Source organism: Crotalus tigris, unplaced genomic scaffold, assembly GCF_016545835.1.
Source record: "Crotalus tigris isolate CLP2741 ecotype Arizona unplaced genomic scaffold, ASM1654583v1 scf7180000020000.429882, whole genome shotgun sequence".
NCBI classification, from domain to species: domain Eukaryota; kingdom Metazoa; phylum Chordata; class Lepidosauria; order Squamata; family Viperidae; genus Crotalus; species Crotalus tigris.
Window position 1 is genome coordinate 112,515 of NW_024097814.1, and position 21,226 is coordinate 133,740.

The window sequence follows — 21,226 nt, forward strand, 5'->3', positions numbered from 1 at the left end:
AGCATTTTCAAAAATGACAGAAGACTTCTGTATCCAAGATATATGGAGAGAGAAAAACCCAGAGAAATTAGTGGATCAGAGGAATGCTGTGGATATAATTTACTTGGACTTCAGTAAGGCATTTGATAAAGCAGATCATAACCTACTACTTGATAAGATAGAAAAATGTGTGTTAGACAGCATCACCACTAGATGGATCCATAGCTGGCTGACCGGCCGTACTCAACGTGTGGTCCTCAATGGAACCGCATCTACATGGAGGAAAGTGTGTAGTGGGATGCCCCAGGGCTCTGTTCTGGGCCCAGTGCTCTTCAACATCTTCATCAATGATTTGAACAAGGGGATAAATGGGGAAATCATCAAATTTGCAGACGACACTAAGCTGGCAGAAATAGCCAACACCCCAGAAGAGAGGCTTAAGATATAGGAGGATCTGGACAGACTTGAACACTGGGCACTATCTAACAAAATGAAATTCAATGGTGAAAAAAGTAAGGTTCTACATTTAGGCAAGAAAAACCAAATGTACAGGTATAGTATAGGGGGTACCTTGCTCAATAGTAGTAACTGTGAGAGGGACCTCTGAGTCCTAGTGGACAATCACTTAAATATGAGCCAGCAATGTGCTGCAGCTGCCAAAAAGGCCAAAACAGTGCTAGGCTGCATTAACAGAGGGATAGAGTCAAGATCACGTGAAGTATTAATACCACTTTACAATGCCTTGGTAAGGCCACACTTGGTATACTGCATCCAGTTTTGGTCACCTTCTTCTTCTTGTGCCATATCCGTTATCGGACGTTTGCGATCATATTGGCGATCCTGTTTTTATCAGCAGCCATACGAAAAAGTGCTGCTGAGTTTTGTCCAAACCTGTCCCTTAGATTTTGAAGCCATGATGTTCTTCTTCTGCCTGGATCTCATTTGCCTTCAATCTTTCCCTGGAGGATTAAATGGAGTATGCTGTACACTACACACTTCCCTCCATGTAGATGCGGTTCCATTGAGGACCACACGCTGAGTATGGCTGGTCAGCCAGCTACGGATCCATCTGGTGGTGATGCTGTCTAACCCGCATTTTTCTATCTTATCAAGTAGTAGGTTGTGGTCTACTTTGTCAAATGCCTTACTGAAGTCTAAGTAAATTATATCCACAACGTTCCTCTGGTCTTGTTCTTGTTCTTCTTTCATCTTCTATCTTCTTCTTGTTTTTCTTCCATCTTCCAATTTAACAAAAAATTATAAAGTTTCTTAATTAAATTTTCATCTGTTTTCAAAAGTATTTTATCTAATGGTGTCTGTTCTTACATTAATTTTGCATCTTTTTCGTATCTTGTTTGAATTTGCAGATATGACCACCATGTTAATCGATACCATGTTGTTGAAGCTCTTGCCTATCTTTAAGTTTTCCTTCTTTATCTAAAATGTTTTTATATGCCACAAATTTATCATAGTTAATTAAGTTCGGATGCGCAAATGCTTCCATTGTTGAAAGCCACTCAGGTATTTTCATTTAAATTTTATTTTTAATCCTCTCCCACTTTGAGAGTAATACATTCCTTATAACATGAGTTTGAAAGTATTTATGTACTTTATTTTTCTCGTACCATAAGAAAGCATGCCAACCCAGTTGCAAATCATGTCCCTATAAGTAAAGAAGTTGTTTGTTTCTCAGTGTAATCCATTCTTTAAGCCAAAGCAAAATAGCAGCTTGATAGTAAAGTCTCCAGTCTGGGAGCCCAAAGCCCCATCTATCTTTTGATTCTTGTAACAGTTTAATTTTAATTCTTGCTTTTTTCCCTTGCCATATAAATCTCATTATTGTTGCATTTAAATCATCAAAAAATTTCTGGCTTAGTTTGACAAGAACCATCTGAAATAAAAATAGTAGTTTAGGTAAAATATTCATCTTAACAGTCGTTATCCTTCCTAATAATGATAATTGAAAGTTTTTCCACTTTTCCAAATTTATTTTTATTTGTTTCAATAGTCTATCATAATTGTCTTCTTTTACTGTTGTATATTTTGATGTTAAGTAAATACCTAAATATTTGACTTTTTTGAAGATTTGTTTTTTTTAACAAGTTGAGCTTTCTGTTTTTCTGTTAGATTTTCTGTTAGATTAGTACTTTAGTCTTTTCCCTATTTTTTTTCAGCCCGGCCACTTCTCCAAATTCCTCTATTTTCTGCAACAGTTTAGTGGCTATTTCCAAAGGCTCCTCCAAGATAAAGACCAAGTCGTCTGCAAAGGCCTGTAGTTTGTATTTCTGATCTTTTATCTCCAGCCCTTTAATCTCCATATCTTGTCTAATATTCCTGGCCAGCACTTCCAATGTAAGAATAAATAGCAAGGGGAACAATGAGCATCCCTGTCTTGTGTCTTTTTTAATATTGAAGTTATCTGTATAGTCTCCATTTAGAAGTATCTTTGATGATTTTTTATTGTAAATTGCTTGAATTGCATTTATAAAATTTTCACCGAAATCCATCACTCGCAACTGTTGAAACATAAATTGCCACTTAAGATTATCAAAAGCTTTTTCTGCATCCAAAAATATAAGTGCCATTTGTTTCCCTGGATGCTTTTCATAATATTCCAACACATTTAAAATAATCCTTAAATTATTCTTTATCTGTCTTTAGGCAAAAAACCATTTTGGTCTGAATGGATAAATTCATTCAAAAATTTCTTCATTCTTTCCGCTATTATTGCTGTAAATATTTTATAGTCCACATTTAGTAATGATATTGGCCTGTAGTTTTTAATTTGTATGAGATCAGTATCATCTTTGGGTATAAGGGAAATGTTAGCTTCTGTCCAAGAATTTGATATTTTCATCACCGAAAAGGTTTCATTACAAATATCTTTCAATATTGGGCTTATTATGTCTTGTAAGGCTATATAGAATTCCGCTGGGAGACCATCAGGTCCCAGAGTTTTATCTTTTTTTTGTCTTTTTATTGCCTTTGTAATTTCCATCATTGTTATTTTCTCGTTCAACATATGTTGCATGTTCTCTGATATTTTAGGGAGGTTCTCTTTTCTTAGATACTCCTGTATTGCCTCCTTAGAAACCACCTCCGCCTTATAAAGTGTCTCATAATAAGCTTTAGCAATTTTTTTCAGTGCGTCATTATGACAGTGTATTTCGCCTTTTGAATCTTGTAGTTTACTTATCAATTTTTTTCTCTTTCTTTTTTCAGTCTATATGCAAGCCATCTTCCTGGTTTATTGGCATTTTCAAAGAAATTCTATTTAGAACGTTTTATCTGTTGTGCCCTTGTCTCCATCTCCAATAAATTTAATTTATGTTTTATTAATTCCATTTGTGTCTTCAGCTTCTTCTTTTGTGGATCATTTTGTAACTCAAATTCTAAATTCCTAAATTGTTCTTTCAAGTTAAGCTGTGTTTGTCTCTTTTCTTTATTCTTTTTATCAAGGTAAGTTATAGCCAAACCTCTAAAATAAGCTTTCGCAGTGTTCCAAACATTTTGAATAGAGGTTTCTTCTTTCTTATTTATTTTAAAAAAGATTTCCATTACTTTTGTTGCAAACTGTAGAAATTCTTTTTCTTTCAATATAGATTTATTCAATGATCATCTTAATTTTTTCCTAGCTCCTTTCAGAGTCATTTTAATTGGATTATGATCAGCCCAAATATTGGGTTCAATTTCATCACCTCCTCATTTCTGATCTTGTCAACCCAGCTTATACGTAAATCCACATTTCAAATGCTTCTAGTCTCTTCAGGTGGCCTTCTGTCAGAGACCAACTCTCTACTCCAAAGAGCAGGATAGAAAAAATATAGCATCTGACAAGCCTGATTTTCAGTCTTAGGCTTATGTCATGACTGCAGAAGACCTTTTTCATTTTGAAAAATGCTGTTCGGGCTTTTTCTATCCTTGTCTTTACTTCAACGTTTTGGTCACCACAATGTAAAAAAGATGTTGAGACTCTAGAAGGAGTACAGAGAAGAGCAACAAAGCATATAAGGAAAGGCTGCTGGAATTGGGTATGTCTAGTTTAATGAAGAGAAGGACATGATAGCAGTGTTCCAATATCTGAGGGGTTGCCACAAAGAAGAGGGAGTCAAGCTATTTTCCAAAGCGCCTGAAGGCAGGAGAAGAAGCAATGGATGGAAACTAATCAAGGAGAGAAGCAAGCTAGAACTAAGGAAAAACTTCCTGACAGTTAGAACAATTAACCAGTGGAACAACCTACCTCCAGAAGTGGTGAATGCTCCAACACTGGAAGTTTTTAAGAAGAAACTGAACAGCCATTTGTCTAAAATGGTGTAGGGTTTCCTGCCTGAGCAGGGGGTTGGACTAGGTGACCTCTAAGGTCCCTTCCAATTTTATTATTATTATTATTAATATTAATAATAATAATAATAATTACAATACACATTTTATTCAAACAGACATAAATTTTGATCCAGAATTGATATGATATGGATACCTTTGGAATGGAAAACAATGATCCAAGAAGTGGAGATAGAAACTAATGTTTGGGCAGACCATAATCCAATGAAAATGACTTGGAAAGGAATTAAGAAAAAACCAAGATGGTCCCTGAATAAATCTATATTGAAAGAAAAAAAATTTCTACAATTAGCGACAAAGGAAATGGAATTTTTCTTTAAAATAAATAAGAAGGAAGAAACATTGCTTCATAATGTATGGGACAAATAAATAAAGAAAAGAAACAACTACAGTTAAAGCTGAGAGAACAACTCAGAAAGATGGAATCAGAACTACAAATAGATCCACAAAAGAAAATACTTAAGAAACAAATGGAGATAATAAAGCATAAATTAAATCTGGCCGAGATGGAACTAATGGCTCAACAGATTAAACGGGCTAAACAGAACTTCTTCGAAAATGCCAATAAGCCGGGGAGATGGCTAGCATATAGACTGAAAAAAGAAAAAAAATGATAAATAAGCTACAGTTCCAAAATGATGCAATGAAAACAATTATTAAAGACTATTATGAGATACTTTACAAGGCAGAGGAAATCGCCAAAGAAAAAATACAGCAGTATTTTAAAAAAGCAGATGTACCAAAAATTCTGGAGAATATTCAAAATATATTAAATGGGAAAATATCAATGATGGAGATTATAGAAGCCATAAAAAGGCAAAAAAAGGATAAGATGCCGGGCCCAGATGGACTGCCTGCAGAATTTTATACATCACTACAGGTTGTACTAAGTCCGATTTTGAAAGAACTGTGCAGTGAAATTTTATTCGAGGCTAAAATACCAAAGACGTGGACTGAAGCTAATATTACTCTAATACCTAAAGAAGATACTGATCTGACACAAATAAAAAATTATAGACCAATATCATTATTGAATGTAGACTATAAAATTTTTGCCTCGATAATGGCAGAAAGAATTAAGAAATTTCTGATTAAATTTATACACATAGACCAAAATGGCTTTTTCTCTAAAAGACAGATAAAAAATAACTTGAGAATGATTCTTGATACGCTAGAGTATTATGAAATTTACCCAGGGAAACAGATGGTGTTAATATTCCTTGATGCACAAAAAGGGTTTGATAACATAAACTGGCAATGTATGTTTCAGCAGCTTGTAGAAATGGACTTTGGAAAAAATTTCATAAATGCAATCCAAACAAGTTATGATAAACAGACAGCTAGAATAATTGTAAATGGAGACTATAAAGAAAATTTCAAAATTAAAAAGGGTACAAGACAGGGATGTCCATTATCTTGACTATTATTTATATTAACATTGGAAGTATTGAATAGAAATATTAGACAAGATGCAGAAATTAAAGGACTTGAGATAAAAGATGAAAAATATAAATTACAAGCATTTGCAGACGATTTGGTTTTTATACTGGAAGAGCCACTTGAAACAAGCACTAAATTGCTGAAGAAAATAGAAAAATTTGAAGAAGTGGCAGGTCTGAGAATAAATAGAGAAAAGACTAAAGTGTTGACAAAGAATTTAATAGAAAAACAGAAAAGCCAATTCACAAAAAAACAAATCTTCAAATAGTTAAAAAAGTTAAGTACTTGGGAATCTATTTAACAGCAAAATGTGTAACAGTCAAAGAAGATTGTTAAAACAAATAAAACGACTTGGAAAAGTGGAGTTAGAAGATTAGCAAAAACTATGGGATAGAAATATTAAACTAACTAAAGCTGTGCCATATAAAGAAAACTTGTACAAAATGTTTTACAGATGACATATGACATCAGTGAAACTAGCGAAAATGTTTAAAAATACCGCAAATAATTGTTGGAAATGTAAACAAAGGCCAGGTACTTATTACCATATCTGGTGGACATGCTCTAAAGCAAAAAGATTTTGGGTTAAAATACATTTATGGTTGGAGAAGATGACTAAAAAACAAATAGACCTTAAACCAGAATTGTTTCTGTTAGGAATAATAGGAGCTAACTATGAGAAGGAGAGCAGATATCTAATATTACATGTATTAATAGCAGCAAGAATTGTATTTGCCCAATATTGGAAAAATGAAAACTTACCAACTGAAGAAGTATTAATTAAAAAAATTCTAGAGTGCACAGAAATGGATAGATTGACTTTAGAGATTAAACAGAAAGAAAATTCAGTTTACTTTAGAACATGAGATAATTTTTATCAATGGCTAGAAAAACAACTTAGAGAGAAAGAAATGTAATGTGTAATTTTGAATACATACCAGCAAGAAGGATGCTATGGAGTGATTAGTTAATATTGCCTAAGATAATTAACCATATTATTATCACTTATTACTATATCTACTATTGTTATTTAAATATATGTACCCAGACAATATGCTGTTTGCTAAATATTGAAAATGTTACCTGGGGAAACCCCAGCCCCAACTCCAACCCTGACCCCAAACCTAACCTAAACCCCAATCCTAACCCTGACCCGATTCTACCCATCCTTTAAAAATTAATACAACTTTTCAAAAAAAAGCTTGTAATGTAGAACTGCCTCACCTGTTAAGAGATGCTAGGAATGTGAACAAAGTAATGAATCTGAGGTACTAAAATATTTATCCATTTTCTAAGAACAAAGAAATATAGAATGCTATCTTATTCCATTGTTAAACCAGTTATTTATTTAGCTCGGCATTCACTATATTGGCTCCAATATATGAGTCTTCCCCAGATCTTCTTCCATATAGATTTTATTCAGTACTGTTTATCTTCAAGCATTAAACTTTTCTTCTAAACTGTGAGCTGAGAAATATGTTATTTTTATTTGCTGTTGAAAATTGTAATGTTAAACATACTTGTCACTTCCTATAGTTATCTGATCTGTCCAGAAGTAAATGAATGAGGGAATAAGTTTTTAAGGTAGTGAAAAAAAGGGAAATGAAAGTGAAGGGGAGGGAAGGTGGAGATGGAGGTGAGAGAGGAGAAGAGAGGAGAGGCTTATTTGTGGAATAGCTTGCCTTTTATTTGCATAAAAATAAGAAGAAACTCACTACCAAAGCAAACTACACTTCCATAAATGTATATTTAAACAAAGAAGGATTTTTTAAAAAGAAAATATTAACTTAGTGTCAAGTTCGAAGCGCGTTTTGCTGTTGTGACAATTATTGCTTCTCAGCTTGTCAATGAACTTGTGGGGAGGGAAGGGGAATGAAATGCCAGCTCCAGAGATCAAGATGTCAGACCATGAGAACCAAGGACAGTTCACCAGGTGTCTGGTCAAACTCAGAGACACTTTCTCATAACAATATTTTAACACCTAATTGGGCAACATGACCAGACTAAAAGGGAGGAGAGGGAATTTTACACTTTTACTATATGGATTGGGAGGGGGTTTGCCAGAGCTGGTTTTGCTTGCAATCATGCTGAAATGATGTACTTAAATAAAATTTTACATTAAGAGATTGGATCATCTTGGAAGCTCTCCTTTAAGAAGAACTTTCTTAAAGAGTCCCGAGCCCCTGTAGCCTGTCCGGTCACTTCTGGAAGAGCTACGAAGATTTGGGGGAAAATGGCCAGAGTGGGATCAGTGAAGGAGAGGCCAGTCATGGGCCAAGTGGACTTCGGTACCCAAACAATGGTGAGCCTCCCAAAGGAGCAGTTGGTGGTGCAAGACAGGGTCACAACGGCAGGGAACCGCCGCCAGATGGGAGAGGAGCTGTGGAGAGGTATGATACTGAAAGCAGTAAGTTGAGTTCCTGTTGATTTCTCCTGGGGTGGCATCAGGCCAGGTCCTGAAGTGGAAGGGGAGGAGAGCAGCGGACTGGGAAGAACTGGTGCAGTGGAGATATCTGGCAGCCTGTCACAGCCCATCAGTGGAACTGCGAGGAGGGGAGCCAGCATGAAGGGTACAGCTTCTTTCCAGGCTGATGCCCAGTCAACCTTCAACATCCGTCTTGGTTCCATTGCCCCAGCCCTGACAGAGAGCAGCGCCCACAGCAGCCTTGGGCACAGCCAACACCCAGCAAACCACCATTTCTCAGCCCAGTCCAGCCCCGACCCAAGGAGCTGCCGGGTTTCAGCGAGTGGCGACACATCAACAGGGCCATCAGGCAGCCACCGCCCCAACCAGCAATTGCTGTGCCCAGCCCAGGCCTTTCCCTTACAGAGCAAGATGGCTACTGGCATACTGGCATACTGGGACCCCCGCCAATCAGAGTTATGGTTGATGGGAGTCCGGAGAAGTTGGCATTTTTCCTGAACCAGGTGTAGGCACACCTGGACCGATATGGGCCAATGTATACTGATGATGCACTTGTGTGGATGCTGTTGTGGCCAACCTTGAGGGAGAAGCAGTGGAGTGGGTGATGGGACTCCATGATGAAGAGACACCCAAATTTGGAGACCCCAGTGCTTCCTTGGGGGAACTCAGAGACTGCTCTGGAGACAATATGCAAATCAAGCAGGCAGAGTCTAAAATCCAGGCCATTAGGCAGGAAAGCAGACCAGTGATGGAGGACATTCAAGAATTCTGAAGGCTAGCAGGGAATCTGATCCACTATTTCAGGGATGGCCTAAACCAAGAGTTGTACCACACGTGTTTACCTCGAGAACTACCAGAGCGAATCCATGACTGGTACCAACTAGTAACAAATGTGGAGTTAGACCTAATGGAATACAAGAGACACAGATGAACCAAAAGCCACCCAAAGAAGAGCCAAGGGAGACATGTGCTGGGCCAGAAGCACCCTGCCACACCAGCTCCTGGCCCCCCTGAAGGTCCAAGACCCACACCTGGGCCATGTTTCCGATGCAGCCAGGAAGGCCACTGGGCAGTGGTTTGTCCAGCCCCAGCCCCCAGGACAACCCCAAGAAACCCAACGCATCCAAAACTGAAGAAGGCACCAACTAAGGGAAAGGAGAAGTCCTCGGTGGTGCATCAGGTCATTGAGATCTCCCCCCCCCCAGCAGCGAAGGGGAGGGAACTCCACCTGGGGAGGACTTGCAGCTAAACCTCTATGAAAGCAAAAGCAAGAGGGAGGATGACCCAACGGTAAGTTAAACCATCAGTCCCTTATTGACCCAAGTGATATCCTAGTACCCAAGTTGCGAGTGAAGGGAGTGGTGAAAGCCCTGGTAGACTCCATGTGCATCCAACGCTTAATCAGCTTGTAGATGGTATGTGAACTGGGATTGCGGGTAAGAAAGCTACGCCAACCCCTTAAATTTGAACAACGGCTCCCTGGTCGGGGGACTGCATGCCTCCTACCTAACCAAGCTGGTGCACTTGAGGTTAGGGAACCATGAAGAAACCATTCAATTCATGGTGGTCCCAAAGATGGCACAAGCCATGATATTGGGGTTATCTTGGCTAGCCAAGTGGAGTCCTATCATACACTGTGGGAAGAACATGAGGCACATAGTGATGGCAGAGAAGGGTCCCAATCCCCCGGGGAGGAAGCACAATGAAGCCAAGCATCAGGGGGATGAGAGGAAGGAGCCTGAGCACACAAAGGCAGCATCAGAGCCAACATCAGAAACACCTTCTATCCCAAGGGAATATTGGGACCTGATAGAGGTGTTCAGCGAGAAAGAGTGCAATGTCTTGCGCCCCCCCCCATCAACCCACAGACTGTGAAATTGAGATCTTGCCTGGAGCAAAACTCCCCAATGATTGCAGGAGAAATGAAGGAGTTGAGGGACTATATTGATCAAAACCTAACTAGGGGCTTCATCCAAGCCGCAAAGTCCTGGGTGGCAGCCCCAGTGCTGTTTAAAGAGAAGAAAGATGGTTTTCTTAGACTGTGCATTGATTTCCATGGAATAAATAGTGCATGTATGTGTAGAAAACATGTACCCCCTTCCCTCTTATGAAAGACATGCTGGGGCATCTAGCCAAAGGAAAGGTGTTCACCAAGTTTGACTTCAGGGAAGCGTATTATCAAGTGATAAACAAGGAAGGCGGTAAATGGAAGACAGCCTTTAACTGCCTATTAGGGTGCTACCAGTTTAAAGTGATGCCATTCGGCTACAAGGAGCTGTGTTCATGCAATTAATCAACAAAGTGCTGCATGAGCACCTATACAAGAGGGATCCTAGTGTATTTAGATGACATCCTCACCTATTCTGAGACAATGGAGGAGCATGTAAAGTTAGTATGGCAGGTGCCGAAAAAAGTTTTGGATGCTAAGCTGTCAAAATGCGAATTCCACAAGACCAGTCTAGACTACCTGGGCTATAGAGTGTCTTGCGAAGGAGGAGAAATGGACCCAGGGAAAGTGAAGTCCATCCTGGAGTGGCAAGCTCCATGAACCCACAAACAATTTCAAAGCTTCTTAGGATTCGCAAACATCTATCTGCAATTTATCCCATCCTTTGCAAAGATCTCCCTGCTGATCACGGAGCTATTAAAAACAGGGGGAGAGAGGGAAAACCCTGGCCCAGCCAGCCATTGAACTGGACAATGGAATGCCAAGCAGTGTTCAAGAAGCTTAAGAGGCTGTTTGCTGCTGAGCCGGTCCTAAAGCATCCCAATGTCGAAGAACCATTCATTAATCAAGTGGACACCAGTGGTGTGGCTGTGGAGGCAGTGTTCCTCCAAAGGAATGGCGAGAGAAAACTGCATCCATGTGCATTCACCTCCAGAAAACTAAATGAAACCAAGAGATGGTGGACAATGTGAGAGAAGGAAGCCTTCACAGTACGATGGGCACTACTGACATGGAGATAGTTCCTAGAGGGGAGTAAGATCTCCTTCAAAGTGTGGACTGACCCCCAAAATCTAGAGGCACTGAGGATTCCCCAAAATCTCTCCCCGAAGCAAGTTCAGTGGGCTCAATATTTCAATCAGTTTGACTTTGTCTTGAAATACATTCCGGGAGAAAAAAAATTCCTGGCTGATGCATTGTCCTGCATGCCCCAATACAAAAACACCTGAGAAGAGGTGAATCCTATTATCCCCACAAGGCAGCTGGCAGTGAAAGTGATCACTAGGCACCAAGTGAAAAGAAAGACCTTCCCGCCCTGTTGACATGTTTATGCAGTACATGAAGAAGGAACTGTAAATAATGCATAGTTTGGGACCCACTGCAGGGAGCTAATGTCAAAGGGGGAATTGGCCTGGAAGGGGAATAAGTTGTATGTTCCTGACAGTCTACGATTACACATGTTACAAAAGACCCACAATGCTAAGCAAGCTGGCCACTTTGGATTTGTAAAGATCTTACACTTAACTAAACGGCAATCTGGTGGCCATGGATGAAAAAACACATTGAGAGCTATGTGAAAAGCTGTGTGGTATGTATAGTCATGAAACTAAGACCAGGGAAGAGTCTGGGGCTGCTGCAGCAGGTGCCTGACCCAACCCAGCCTTGGGAAGAAATAGCTATGGACTTCATAGTCCAACTTCCAGAAAGTAGAGGAAATACAGTGATATGGATAGTAGTGGACCTGTTCTTGAATAGCTTGCTCCAGCCTCCCATCAGCCCAGAATCTAGGTAGGATGTTTCTGCAGGATACTTAACCAGTTGCACGGCATGCCCAAGTGCATAATCTCGGATAGAGGGATCCAATTTACAGCAAAATTTTGGCATGAATTCATAAGGCTGATAGCATCCTCCCAGGGCCTTAGCTTGACTTTTCATCCGAGTACAAATGGAGTGGCAAAATGAGCTAACGCCATGGTAGAACAATACATGCGTTGCTATGTCAACTATCAACTATCTAACTGGGCAGACCTCCTGCCATTTGCTGAAGTGGCATACAACAATGCAGGGTACAATAGCACATGGCTTTAAGGTAGCTACAGGGGTGGATTTCGTGCCAATAAGAACTTCCCTCATCAGTAACACTGACTGAATGGGTGGATTCCCTCAAAAGCACCTGGAGTAATGTAAAGAAAGCTTTAGCCAAAGTGACAGAGAGTCAAAAGAAGCAGGCAGACAAGAAGTGAGCTCCTCAAGGGATGTTTCACGTAGGAGATAAAATGTATCTATCTACAAAATACCTAAAGTTGAGGCAGCCCTGCAAGAAACTAGATCCTAAATACACAGAACCTTTCCCCATCATGAAAATCATTAACCCAGTTATGGTATAACTAAAACTGCCCAGAATATTGGATAAAGTGCACCCAGTATTTCACTGCAGCTTACTGAAACTGCCCCAGAGATCTAGACTAAAGACCAGTGGAAAAGAAAGCCCCCAGTCCAATAATAATGAAGGGCGAAAGACATTATGAAGTCAAACAGATCTTAGATTCTAGGTTCTGCAAGGGCAAACTACAGTACTGAGTGCAGCAGAAGCGAGATGGATCACACCTCACAACATCAGAATAGAGCACGTGATAAATAGATTTCATGCAAAATACCCTCAGAAATCAGAGGCCCCTTAAGTAGGGAATAGAGGGAGAGGAATGGCCTTAATATGTGTTTCCTATCTTTCGGGTTCCTTCCAGGTTTTAGGCGGGTCCGCCTGTCAAGTTAGAAGCGTGTTTTGCTGTTGTGACAATGATTGCTTCTCAGCTTGCTAAGAACCTGGGGGACGGGAAGGTGAATGGAATGCTGGCTCCAGAAATCAAGAAGTCAGACCATGAGAACCAAGGACAGTTCACCAGGTGTCTGGCCAAACTCAGAGACACTTTCTCATAACAATATTTTAACACCTAATTGGGCAACGTGACTGGACTAAAAGGGGGGAGGAGGAATTTTACACCTTTACTATATGGATTGGGAGGGATTTGCTAGAGCTGGTTTTGCTTGCAATCGTGCTAAAATGATGTACTCAATAATTAAGTTTTGCATGAAGAGATTGGATTGTCTCGGAGGTGCTTGCTTGGTTAGGTTCATCAGTGGGAACCTTGACACTTAGTTTGACTATTTCCATCTCAATAAACATGGTTTATTTTATCTTTTCCTGGATTATAGTTCTGGAACATCAACAGATTTGAATAAGCTACATGATTTTGATAATCTGAAAATTAGCTTCTGTATTTGACAGAGAAATGAAGGTGATCTATTTCACCGACTGTGGCACATAATGAATGAAATCCTAGATCTGCGACGGCAGGTGCTGGTGGGCCATCTGACCCATGATCGGATGAAAGATGTCAAAAGACACATTACTGCTCGCTTGGATTGGGGCAATGAGTGAGTAAGAGTCAATTTATAAAACTGTTACATTGGTTGCCATTCATTGCTATTTTAATGTTTATGGCAAGATGACAAAAAGTTAGTGGATTTTGCTATGTGGTGATAGCTTGTTCCAAGTGGGCTGTGACATAAAGAATAAGTAGTTTTTCAGTAAGGTTTAAAAAACCTTTATTGATGTCCTTAGGCTGTTTATACTCAATAAACAAACAATTTCTAATAAAACCTCTTGTTTAAGTGCAAGACAGTTCTTTACTTGCCAAAAGGCCAATTCCAATCCTTTGTCTATTTGAGACAATTCTGTAGGAGATCAGAAGTTTATCTTCTTGTGAAGGCTGCAGGCAAAAAGAAATGATAAGAAAAGCTCTAGAGTTCTTTGAATGCTGCCAGTTGCCTGAATTTATAGCCTTCTTTGTTCAGTAACATAGGATGACACTGTATTATGGTTTGGATGTTCCAGACAGATTGTAGGAGCTGACCTGGTAGATCAGGGGTAGGCAACCTTGACTCTTTTATGACTCGTGGACTTCAACTCCCAGAATTCCATGAGTCATAAAAGAGCCAAGGTTGCCTACCCCTGAAGTAGATCTTTCCCACCACTTTGATACTAGACAAGGAAATCCTGAAAGATCATCATATCTGTTCTATAAAAAATGTGAGAATATATGTTTGCATATATTCCAAATAAAAGGTTGTCCTCGACTTAACGACTGAATGTTTAACAACCATTCAAAATTACAGTGACCTCTGAAAGATACTTTATGGACCATAAAGCTCTCCTGCTCAGCCATCAAAAAATGTGCTGTGTCCCCCCTCTCCTGTCACATAATTCTTATCTGAGTGCTCATCATGTGATGACCATTTGCAGTCACCATCTGTTGGTTTCCCCAGAAAGTCAATGGGGGATCCAGGAGGGAAGTTTGCAAATTACTTTGGCCTGATGAAATGACTCCCTCTTGTCTCTGGGGGCTGGCTGAAAGACCTGCTTACTGAGAGGAGATGAATTCCTCTGTCAGGGTGGAGAAATGGAGCTCATATCCTGAAGATCCAACCTCTATTCTTGCAATCCATCAGAGCAGTTCTTTTCAATGCACTGAGGAGAGACAAACTTCTCCTGGAGAGCAGAGAAACATTGCTGAGATCCTCAATATCCGAGCTCCGATCCTAAAGCCTGATGGAACAGTTTCCTTCTGTGCATAGAGGAGAGTTTATCTCAGCATGGAGCTACTTCATTCTGTCTGCTTAATGATGACAACCAGGATTGCAGTCATTGAATCACATTTCACTTAATGATCACTTCGCTCAAAACCCAAGATTCTGATCCCAATTGGGTTTGTAAGTCGAGGACTACTTAAGGTATGGGATTGCGCCAAGGGCAAAATGCTCCTTAGGTGTCCCTAGATGAACACTCTATTAAAGCTGCCTATTAAACTTGCTATTTAATTTTCAAAAATAAATATTGTTAGTACTTCTATTGCCTTTGGCTGATATTGCATGTAAATTTGATTTGTTCTGCTACACCAGTGGTGGCGAACCTATGGCAGAGGTGCCAGAGGCGGCACTCGGAGCCTTCTCTGTGGGCACATGTGCCGTTGCCCCAGCCTTGCCTCCCCCCATCACCCCCTCCTCTCCAGCAACCCCCCTGAAGGAGAGTCGCCCCTGAGCATGGCCCACGCAGAGCAGCGCAGCGTAGCCAAGGACATGGCAGCCAGGCAGTGTAGACAAGACTGTGCCCTCACACCCCATCGTGCACAGTTGATGCTGCAGGATGCGGGCAGAGGGCATGACTACCATAGCGCTGCTGGGCTACCTGGGCAATCTGTGGTGGACCCTGGAGGTGGTGAGTGGCCCTGCAGGCAGGCGGGGCGGGGGATGGGTGGTGGGGCGGGGGCGGGGCAGGAGGTAGAGCAGGGGCAGGGGCAGGTTTTGGGCACTCGGTCTCTAAAAGTTTTGCCATCACTGTGCTACACTGAGTGAGATGTGTTTCTCTTCAGATAAAGTCAGAAAAAGTTATAAAGTAAGAAAAGCACCCACTGGCATAAACCATTGAAGTCCTTCTCTTTGCTTATTACTGAATACATAATGCTGTTAAAGGTTTTGGAAAATGAAGAATTCATAGAACAATATTTTGTTGAATATATTTTGAATGCTGCTAGGAATAGCTCCTGCTTTCTTGACGCTACCTTGCTGAATTTTAAAAACTAACTAGCACATCTATAGAATAGAGATGAAGCTTGTCAGAAAAATAAAAAACAGTGGGTTTCTCAAATTGATAGTATTTATAAAAAGAGCTGACTAGAAAACATTTTGGTGCTTTCATTTTCTTTTAACAGTTACATTCCAGTATTAAGGTGGTGGATGTTTGGCTCTTTTGGCTCATTCTTCAAAAGTGCAAAATATATTATGATTTTATTTTATGTCTCTTTGATGTATGCTTCCTGAAAGATAAATAGACAGACCTTATAAAATGAATCATGTCATATGGATAAATATTTCAGAAGTATGCAGTCTAGAAATATTATCATTGACTTCTTCCATTTTTTTTTAAATTTTGCAGTCTAGCCCACAGCTCTGGGATTATCTGATGATCTTTCACCCAATGTTCAACCCTGTTTAGCTGTTTGAGACCAGCCAAGGTCAACTAGCTACCATGTTTCCCCTAAAGTAAGACTTACTCCTAAAATAAGGATTTTTGGAGGTGGGCCTAATATAATCCCTACCCCAAAAATAAGCCCTAGTTTTGGGGTGAGGTCCATGCCTAAAAATCAAGCTAGGGCAAGCTGTCCGACGCACACCATGCCTACTTATCAGGCCTCCCATGAATCGAAACCTGCGTCTCCTCTTCTGCGGCAATCGCCGGCCTGCATTTCGCAGTCAGAGGCTTTCAGGAAGGTCTCTGCAGCTGAGAACTGAACTATGGATTCAATTCATAGCTCAGTTCTTGGCTGCAGAGGCCTTCCGGAAAGGCCTCTAACTGCAAAATATAGGCCAGAGCTCTATTCTTTGCTGCAGAATGAAGCTGCTCCTTCAGCTGCAGAATAAGTGGGTTGGCTGGGTGGGGCTGTCAGTGCCGCTGCTATGAGGTGAGTGGAAAAGACACTCCCTGAAAATAAGACTTGGTGCCTCTTTTGGAGGAAAAAAAATTAAGACCGGGTCTTATTTTCGGGGAAAACAGTAGGAAAAAAGGGAAACAAAGCAGCTGTGTGTATACACACACACACACACACACACACAGAGAGAGAGAGAGAGAGAGAGAGAGAGAGAGAGAGAGAGGGAGAGAGAGATTTGGGAATAACTGCATATTCTTCCAGATCTCTCTGTCCCAAATGTGTGTGTGTACACAGCTGATTTGTTTCCCTTTTTCATATATATATGAAAGATGTAGATAGATAACAGAAGATATAAATATATCTTCCATAGATAGATAGATAGATAGATAGATAGATAGATAGATAGATAGATAGATAGATAGACAGATAGATAAAAGATGCAGTTGTTCCCAAACTAGCAAATTTGCAAACTAGCCATTTTTTTAACTTTTGCACAACCCTTATGAATATTGGAATCTGAGAGGGTGAGGGCTTTAGTTAAAAACAGCTCTTTATTTTAATTCTGACTTTTATTTTGATTTTTGCTTTGCTTTTCTAAGCTGTTCTTTTCCTGGACTGTGTTGTCAAAAATGTGAGTTATTTGCTATTAATGCTCTATTGGTGTTTTAGTACATAATTTTTAAAGTTAGATAGTAGGTAGAGAGTGAATAAAGAATAAAACCATGCAATAGAAATGGCAGAAATATGTTCTATTAATACTGGTTTTTATTATCTGTAATTTGGAGTAATCATAGAGCAAATGGTACATTGCATATTTTTCCTTACAGGGATAATGGTACAAGAATGACAGATTACTTCAAATTTAAACGCTGTATGTTTTCTATAGATTTTAACTAAGGATTTTAAAATGTTCTTCTAACTAGTCTTTTTGTATACATTTGCAGACAGTTAGGGTTAGATTTGGTTCCAAGAAAGGAATATGCAATGGTGGATCCAGAAGAAATCAGTATTACAGAATTGTACAGATTGGTAAGCAAATAACTCACTTTATTTCAATTCTGTTAAACTCATTGAAATTTCCACAAGAATAGTCATTGCAGATGCAACTCAGTCAATAAACTGGGATTCAGCATTTGGCACCTGTGCTATTTTTTTTTCTTGATGTTTCTTATCATTATATACAGTACCGTATATTTCCAGCGTATAAGACGACTTTCTAAGCCACAAAAACCTTCTTAAAAGTTGGGGGTCGTCTTATACGCTGAGTCGTCTTATACGCCGGAAAATACGGGTATTCTATTTTATTCCTTTACACATGTGGTTTGGTATATTACTCATCAAGTTTTCTCTCCCCCCCCCCTCTCACTCAAAAAGAGTCCTTGATTGGTAGAGTGGCGGTGGGGAAAGCAATTAAACTCTAAGCTGTTTGTTTCAGCAATCCGTCCCCGCAGCTCACCTCTAGCAGGCGTGTGGTTTGCAGCTGCTTTTTGCTAACTTGAAGTCACAGGCTGGTAAATGCCTGTGGGTCTCAATCTGTCTCCTCGCTGCTTTGCACTTTCTGAGCTGGAGATCAAGGTGGGAGGGAAGGATTGGAGGGAGAGGGAGGAGGGAAAGGAGGCGTGTGTGTGTGTGTGTGTGTGTGCACGCGCGCGCACGCTTCTGGCAGGCGTGTGGTTTGCAGCTGCTTTTTGCTCGCTGCTTTGCACTTTCCGAGCTGGAAATCTGGGTGGGAGGGAAGGATTGGAGGGAGAGAGAGGAGGGAAAGGAGGTGTGTGTGTGTGTGTGTGTGCACGCACACTTCTCCTCGCTGCTTTGCACTTTCCGAGCTGGAAATCAGGGTGGGAGGGAAGGATTGGAGGGAGAGGGGTGAGGGAAAGGAGGCATGTGTGTGTGCGCACACATGTATATGTCAGAAAGATAGGCGGGGGCCAAGAGAGTTGCAGTAAATACAAGCCAGGGACTTGCCCGGCACTTGCTCTTTCTATTGTTTGTTATCTTCCTCCTATCATCATCAGTTCCAGTTTGGTTGACAGCTTAGAAAACAAACAGCATGGCAGCTCCCATGGGTTTATTGTCTTATCCTTCCTTTCAGCTTTAGAGTGAATTAGGAAAAGTTTAATCCACTTGCACTGTTTTATGTTTATATGTTTGATGACAGCCTTATGTTTATAAGTGACAGTTTTTCTGCTAAGTACCTGCATGTCATAAGCATTTGAATTAAAATTACCATATTGAAATCAAATCTGATGTTTTTTAATTTTTATTTGGTGTGCATTGGAAGAGGGGTAGTCTTATACGGTGAGTATAGCCCAAACTCTATATTTTAACTGGAAAAGTTGGGGGTCGTCTTATACGCCCAGTCGTCTTATACGCCGGAAAATACGGTACATATTTTAGGAGACTTTTCTAAATTTATCTAATTTATTTTTTGCCCAATCCAATGACTTCGGAGTTATTTTAACCACAGCTTGGAAATACAAGCGAAGGAAATAGCCGAAGAATGTGCAGGAATTTTGAATGTATATGACAAACTCTTCCACTTATAGGTGGATGCTGCTATGTTGCGAGGACAACTTGTAAGGATTTTGAAACCCTGGATTATAGCAATAACATATAGTGACTCTTAATCCATACATTTATGCTGATTTTTTCCAGATCTCTAAATTTACTGTGAAATTTGTGCAGATAAATGTTCTCTCATGAATTTACTTTTATAGCCAATTGTATGGTACACTTGGATAGCCTTGCTGTACAGCAGAAAAAGCAAATACATAGTCAAGTTGTGTGCTATTGTTAGAAAAACTTGAATTACTTAAAAATAATAATAAGTTTCCAATATTCAGTTTGCCACCAATCAGAAGAACTAGACTTTAGTATTCTACTTGTGTAATAATGTACTTTTAAAATGTAATAAAAACATTAGTAAATCTGCACTGTACTTAGTATAAGTAGGAAAAGGAACACTGAACCAATATCTCCCAAATAGTGAGGTCAATGATGTTTTAACATTTTTTTTTAAAAACAGCCTCTTTAGTAATTCCTTAGCTTCTTTGACTATAATCCCATAATTCCCAAACAACCTTTGATCCCCTCTCTCCTCCCCTCCCCCTCCCTCCCTCTTTCTCTCCCTCCCTTCCTCCCCTAATTTACAATATTGCCATGCAGAAAGAAAACTATTAAATCTACCCTAAGGTTTCTGGAAAAGGATGCTAAAAATGTAATGAATATGTGAAAAAGTGACCTTTGTGTTTATCTGAAATAATGACTGGCTAATGAATCTAGAAATAAGATGTCTAGTATTGTCTCACAAGAAACAGATGAACAACTTCAAATGTTTGATTTAAACAATCACAAGTGGTTAACAAAAATAAAGTGATGAGCAAGAAAATGCCTTTCTGAATGTTTATATTTCATAAATTAAAATAAGCATAAACTGGTTTGATCTTTGTATGGTACTCTATATTTAGATGGAGCATCGTCATCGCAAAAAAGACACACCAGTCCCAGCAAGCAGCCACCATCTCTTTGTGCAGATGAAGAGTCTGATGTGTTCCAATCTAGGAGAAGATCTAGAAATTATTTTCTCACTTTTTGATAGTAAAGAGAATCGACCAATCAGGTAGCATTTTCTTTTATTAAAAAATGCAGAAATATACAGCTTCATCAGTTCTTGCATTTACTTGGATAACAAAGTCATTTTGACTTTTTAACTCTGAATCTTGAAGTTCATAAATATAGTTCCACGTGTAGTTCATGTTGTTGTTGCTGTTGAATGCTTTTAATCTGGCTCTAACCCACTGGACATGTTCAATTGATATGTGGATACAGAAAATTCTTACTGACTGTACTGGAGATCACAAAAGTGTTAACTAATGGATCTAATAAACTAATAGATTTTGTAAAGACAGGGATGTTCACATAGTGTATTAAGCCATAATGTATTTTGCTTGTTTTTTATTTAGAATGAGTACGACATTGCGGCTTACAATCGACAATGGTTTGTGCATTCTAATAATGATGCATTAGTAATTAATCTTAAACAATGGTTAAAACTAGCAAGCATGATGTATGATTTCAGCTGTATTGTGGATAGAGAAACCTAGGATAATGGTAAATTTCCCTTTAGCTCACACAATAGTTTCTATGGAACATATTTTCGCTATAAATAAAATGATTGCATATCTTATAATCTGATTAAATATTGCCGGTGATATCACAGACATAATACACATTTTTCCTCCTACATTCATGATTGTTTCCATTTTGACTCATGTGTTTTTGATCATTTTCTAGAAAGTGTCATTTTTAAAAAAAATAATGAATGATTAGGAAATAAAGTAGAAGCAATTTTGAGTAGTGTCGAACATTATAGTTTTTACACCATAAATTTTGGAATAATAACAACCACAACAATGAAAAGTGGCTAATAATAAGTCATAAATGGAAGGCTATTGCAGAGTTATATACATTTGGGTATGTGAAATCTCCCAAAACAGGTTAATTTATATTAAGAACCAATGAACCTGGATCATAGAAAACGTATTATAGGATGCAGTCATATAAAATATAGCCTGGCTAGCTTTTCCTTGAAAATCTCCTTTCTTTTTAGCT

The 21,226-nt window shown here is 39.4% G+C and overlaps 1 protein-coding gene across 1 annotated transcript in view; it reads left to right on the plus strand.

The window, feature by feature from the left end:
- Positions 1–21,226, plus strand: part of LOC120318035 (dedicator of cytokinesis protein 4) — a 335,809-nt gene that overhangs the window by 20,944 nt on the left and 293,639 nt on the right. The window contains exons 6-8 of the mRNA XM_039365226.1: positions 13,417–13,565; positions 17,560–17,644; positions 20,083–20,234. Coding sequence (XP_039221160.1) covers positions 13,417–13,565; positions 17,560–17,644; positions 20,083–20,234 — 386 coding nt within the window. The remainder of the gene's footprint in view (positions 1–13,416; positions 13,566–17,559; positions 17,645–20,082; positions 20,235–21,226) is intronic.